Here is a 5,730-nt window from a genome sequence, read left to right as displayed (position 1 = left end):
TAATCTGCGTGTGTTCTGTTGTGCATAGGGTTTTCAGAGGCCTGCTATTTCAGAAGTGGGTGGCCAATCCTTCTTCCTAGTCTGTCTTGATCTGAATGTTCAGATTTAGAGAGTAACCAAATATACAAGACTTCTAATTAATAAATGGAAGGAGAAGGAAGCAGGTAGAATATCACCAATAGACCTTCACAATTATCCAGTGGAGCAAGATCCACTGATGGATGCACTGATGGATGTGAATATTAGTGGGTGAAAACTTAAGCAGGTCCAGAACACCAGCAAGTTGAAAAGTATTTCTCCCAAGGATTTATTAAGTCAAAGCAATACAGTAAATTCTCAGTGGAGCCACCTAGTGGTCAGATTGAAACAGATTGACACCACATGCCTCCTGGTATAATGTAAAGGATACATCACTTTTGTGTTTTTCTTGCCCCAATTACACAATCTAAATCTCATCACGAAAAAAAAATACATAAAATACAAACTAGGGACATGCCGCAGAAAAAAGTGATGATCTAAAAAGATAAAAGGCAAGAAGAGAAGACAGAGAGATTCTTACAGATTACGGGAAATTCAACAGCTAAATACAAGGCAAGATCTTAGACCAGGAAAGCTGGTAGAGTGGGAATGAAATCTGTGTTTGTTTGTTGTTGTTTTCCCCTAGATCCTAGTAAGCCATTTGTTTCTAGATCCGACAGACCTGGCCTGGCCCCTCAAGTACTGCCAGTTGTTCATATTGAGCTTTTGAAGACTAGACCTCTATCTCTATATCTGTACAACAGGTATTTTCCCAGGCGTACCTAACCTAGAATTATAACCAACCCAAAAATCGAAATCCACTGTCTTCAAGTCAACTCTAACTTACTGTCACCCTACATCAAGTTTCTGAAGCTGTAAATACTAAGTGGAGGAAACTGCCCATCCTTCTTCCATGGTGTGGCTGGTGGATTTGAACTTTCAATCTTTTGGTTTAGCAGCACAACACATGCACACACTATACATCAAAGCTCCTTAAGCTGGAATTTCTCTCTCTCCTCCTTCCATGTCCCATCAGAACACATTCATATCTGAACCTCCATTGGTTTTCCAAGGCTGTAGCTCACACAGAAGGACAGTGGCCATCTTTCTTCCAAGGAACTGCTGGTGAATTTGAACCATCAGAGAGATACAGCCTTTGAGTAGTTCCATACAGATTGTGTCACCAGAGCTCTCTGGTGGAGTTACAGCGGGGGCTAAATGTTCTCCCATGTATTAAAGCATGAGGGATTAAGATGAGTTAAGGTTAACCAAAAACCAAATTAATTGTTGTTGAGTTGATTCCAATGGTTTCCCAAATGGCAAATCTTAATACTGGTAGAGTGCCTCATCCCGGCTCCCATGAAGCAACTGATGGGTTTGAATCGTTAACCTTTTGGTAGCAGCCCAACACATAATCCTCTCTGTTACCAGAGCTCCCTAACCTAGGATTATTACATTGTCATTGAGTCAATTCCCACACATAGTGGCCCTTGGTTGAATCTCAAGGCTATAACTCTTTACAGGAAGACAACACCCATCTTTTTCCTGAGGAGAAGCTAGTGAATTTGAGCTGCTGACAGCACAACATGTAACGTATTATACCACCAAGACTCTTTCAACCTAGGGTTATGCTGATGTTGTTGTTGTTATATAATGTTGAGTTGGAATTCACTCATAGCTGACCCTCCAACAGGTTTTCAGAGACATAGGTTGCACAGGAAGAGATTGTCCATCTTTCTCCTGTGGAGAAGCTCATGGATTCAAATGTATTCCTTTGGGTTGGCAGTACAGCTCCTTACTACTAAGTCACCAGAGTTCCCTTATAGTGAGGGTTAAATAATATCACCTGCATAAAGTATGGGTCATACAGGCTGATCCCATTTTCCCTCAAGAAATACCAAGAGAGGCAAGGGTACCCTTCCCTGCCCTACTCACAGCAGATCCTGTGATGATGTGGACAGGGCCACGAGGGTTGGTGTAGGGCGTCGCTCGGCTACCATTGTACACCTTCAGGAGGGAACAAAGTGGGGTGTCACATCGAGCCTTGTCCAGGTGTCCACTGCCACTAACCACATGAGACTCTGGCCCTCCTTATACCTCACCTGGTAGTCATAAATTGGCCACAGGCGTTCATATGAATGCTCATGAGCCCACAGCTGCAGGTCGACCCCTGAGTTAGAATAGATGGGAGTCAGAGATCTCAATCTGGGAGAAATGGGGCGTGGGATTGGGAGGTCCATGGGCCACTCACCGTATCTATAGAACAGATCCTCCAGCCCATATAAGCGTCCAAAGAGGCCTTTGCGAACCTGGGAATGATGAATAAGGTGAAGGCTGATGTTTATCGGTCTTGCCTGCCCGCAGGACTCCCTTGTTCTTACCTTGCTCTCATGCCGCGTACAGTCGTCCAGGTCAGCGTTGGAGCAATACATGGGCCTGTGGCCCATAGTTATGATCCATGGCCGGACTGCCCTATTATGGTTTGCTTTCTAGAGAGACAGCACAGAGTGTGGGGCAAGGCTTGAGGGCAGAAAGGGAGGGAGGCTGGGGGCCCCAGGGCCCCAGGGCAACCCCCACACTGCTTACCTGGAGGTCACTCTCTAACCAGCGGAACTGTTTCTCTACCAGCTGGTAGCCATAATGGAGGAAGAAGTAGACTTCAGTAGAGAAAGAGATGATGTGGGCCGGACCCAGATCCCAGCTGGAGGGTTCAAAGGGCAGGGGTCAAAAGACGGGTCTCTGATGCATGTTCCATCCTTCAGCCGAGCAAGCCCATCCCCAGCATCCTCAGATTACCTGTACCAAAGGCCTTCTGTGTTTCCCGGCATGCTGAAGCGAGCCTTATAGTTGGAGAAATTGCTAGATAAAACAAGTCAAAGGATGCAGTGAGGGCCTGGCTGCCATAGCTCACTACCCTCAGCACTACCCCCCGTCAGGCCTGGAGTCTGGCTCCCAGGACTGACAAAGACAAACAGGTCAGTCATCCCTCTTCTCTTCTCCTCCTATGACCACAAATGAGCTATGGCCACATGAGACTTAGACATGTTAAGAAGGAGACCATTGAAAGGCAAAGAATTATCCATTTTGCTCCAAGCCTGCCCTGTACCCCTGCCCAGCCTGTGCCCACTTGCAGCCCTGGGTCCTCACTAGCGTTCTTCATGGTTCCCAGGACACGTCATATATGGCAGGCTCGCAGCCACAGGCTCAATGAGCCTCATGAACTTGTCCCCAACTCGAGCATTGTCCTCATCCATATTGTAGGCAAAGTCTCCTGAGAAGGGGAAGAAGGTATGAGAAAATACTCTGAACTCAGACCTAGCTCTGTTTCTGCCAGAACTGAAGGACCTGAGTCAAAGATGTATAATTTTACAACACTTGGTCTACCCTGGCTTCCTGATCCCTACCTCACACCCACTCACATTGGCTCTTAGAACTGTTCCCCCCATCTCTCGGTTCTGGGCTCTCTCAGGGCCATGCTAATCTCCTGGGCCCTGATGTCACGAGCCCCCAGCTCTGTTGTCATCCTGCCAACAGTACAAACCACTATCCCAGCAAAAGACTCATATGTAATTGCATTTGTACTGGGCACAGCCCCAAATGTTTATGCACCCAATCACCCCAATTGTCACAACGCCCACAAGGTGAGCATCATTATCAACCCATTTCTGATGGGGAAACTGAGGCCCAGATAGGAGAAGTGTTGGCCTAAGTTAACAGAGCTGGGGTCTGATTTGGGGAGTCAGTCTGATTACCAGCTCCCATCGCACCCCCTTGCCCCTAAACAACAATAATAACAACAACTAGCACGTACTTGTCTGCCACTTGCAACACAGCCCAGCAATGTTGTAAGAGCTATGTACATATCAGCTTCTTTAGTCATCACAACAATCCTATGAATTCTGAACTAGTCTTACTGTGTACTGACTATACAGAGGGGGAAAAAACCAAGGCACATAGCTCTGAGTGATTCCATCTGGGCTGTTGAATCTCATCCTCTGCGACTCCAGATCCAAGCTGGTCCCAGATCCCCATCCTTCCCTATCTCTGTTCTGGTGCCGCCTCCCCTGCCCCCACCGTACACCTCCAGGGCGCCCTTGCCGAAGCCTCACCCACATGAAGAAGAGCATCGTACATGCCCTGCTGGATATCCCTGCGCAGCCGGGGAAGAGCCTTTGGGTTGTCAACCCCCAGATCCCCAAAGACAACCAGATGGGGGCTCCAGTGGGGGCCTTTCTTTAGTGTCCTGAAGCGGAATCGACGGCTCCAGCCCTGGGCACTGCCACAACGGTAAACTAATAGCACATGAGAAAGTCACAGTCAGCTGGGGGGTGCCCAGAACCCTTCCTCTAACCTCCACCCATCTTCACCTGGATGGATCTGACCCATGTCCCTCTGGCCACCTCTCCCAGGGACCTCTCATACCTTCCTTGTAGGACCCAGCACTTCATAGGATTGCAGATTGCAAAAGAGTTAGGAGCCCAGTCCCAGACCCCTATCAGTGGGAGCTTCAGGTCCATGCCTTGCTTCTCTTCCCATCCTCCCTCAGCCTTTGCTCAGCCCGGGACTTTCCTCACCATACTGAACCCCGGGCAGCAGCCCGCGCAGCGTGACCCGGTGGATGTAGAGCTTCCGGCGGAGAATGCCCCCGTCCACAAAGGGGCTGGCTGTGCCCAGAGCCCGGAGCAGCAGCGGCCCTGCAAGCTGCCTCCCAAACTGCACCTCTGAGCGGGTAGGGGTCCAGGTGGTCCAGGTTACAGTCATGGTGCCAGGCTCATCTAGGGGAAAAGGAGCTGAGAGGGCATAGGGAGCCTGGGGGACGGGCGGAGGGAGGTGTTGCTCGGAGGGAATGAGGAACTAGAACTGAACCAGCTTTTGGGTTTAGCAGTTAAGAGCATCCATTTGGGACTACTCAAGTTCAGCCCGTCCCCCCACCAATTCCAAGTGATGTTTTCTTTGGGCCAGTCACTTCACCTTTCTGAGCCTCCAGGTTCCTATCTTTGAAATGGAATAATAGTACCTATCCTGCAAAGGTGTTTAGCTGAAGGATTGCAGTTCAAGCTCACCAGCTGCTCCAAGGAAGTAAGATGAGGCAATCTGTTCCCATATTGATTTATAGCTTCTGGAAACCCTATGAGACAATTCTACCCTCTTCCATAGGGTGACTGAGACTCAGAATTACCTCGAGGGCAGAAAGAGAAATGAAACCTGCTTGGAGGCCCAGTGGCTTGGGAGTGAGGTCTGCAGCTTACTTAGATCAATCAGGTTCTTTGTGGGGGAAAATGTGCACTCTCTTCCCAAGAGATTTACAGCCTCTGAAAAAAATCTGCTGGAGTGTCAAGTATGAGTTCGTTCCAACTCCACGGTACATAACAACACAACATGGGTGGAACAAATGGTTAAGTCCTCAACCACTAATCAAAAGATTAGCAATTTGAATCCACTCAGAGATACCCCAGAAGAAGAGCCTAGAGATCTACCTCCAAAAAGTCATAGCCCCTAAATCTACAACCAGGAGAAGATAAAATAGATTAATGGGACCTTTTAAGAATCCAATCCCTATGCACATCCAAAAACTTCTCCAACAGGGTAAAAAGGGAAGCAACAGACTGGGGAAAAGTATTTGGTAATGACATGTCAGATAAGGGACTTATATCTAGAATTTATAAAATACTTGAGCACCACAACAAGATAAAGGTGAATAATCCAGTTGAA

At 48.0% G+C, this 5,730-nt stretch overlaps 1 protein-coding gene across 1 annotated transcript in view; it reads right to left on the bottom strand.

The window, feature by feature from the left end:
- Positions 1-5,730, bottom strand: part of LOC102860888 (iron/zinc purple acid phosphatase-like protein-like) — a 33,704-nt gene that overhangs the window by 15,397 nt on the left and 12,577 nt on the right. The window contains exons 2-10 of the mRNA XM_006901121.1: positions 4,593-4,793; positions 4,128-4,310; positions 3,166-3,289; positions 2,815-2,877; positions 2,605-2,719; positions 2,400-2,507; positions 2,270-2,327; positions 2,121-2,188; positions 1,954-2,025 (exon numbers count right to left, since the gene is read on the bottom strand). Coding sequence (XP_006901183.1) covers positions 1,954-2,025; positions 2,121-2,188; positions 2,270-2,327; positions 2,400-2,507; positions 2,605-2,719; positions 2,815-2,877; positions 3,166-3,289; positions 4,128-4,310; positions 4,593-4,793 — 992 coding nt within the window. The remainder of the gene's footprint in view (positions 1-1,953; positions 2,026-2,120; positions 2,189-2,269; positions 2,328-2,399; positions 2,508-2,604; positions 2,720-2,814; positions 2,878-3,165; positions 3,290-4,127; positions 4,311-4,592; positions 4,794-5,730) is intronic.

This window comes from Elephantulus edwardii, unplaced genomic scaffold, assembly GCF_000299155.1.
Source record: "Elephantulus edwardii isolate Elephantulus edwardi_28Jun2011 unplaced genomic scaffold, EleEdw1.0 scaffold00308, whole genome shotgun sequence".
Taxonomy (NCBI): Eukaryota; Metazoa; Chordata; class Mammalia; order Macroscelidea; family Macroscelididae; genus Elephantulus; species Elephantulus edwardii.
Note: the sequence above shows the minus strand (reverse complement) of the source record. Positions and strands in the feature narration are given on the sequence as shown.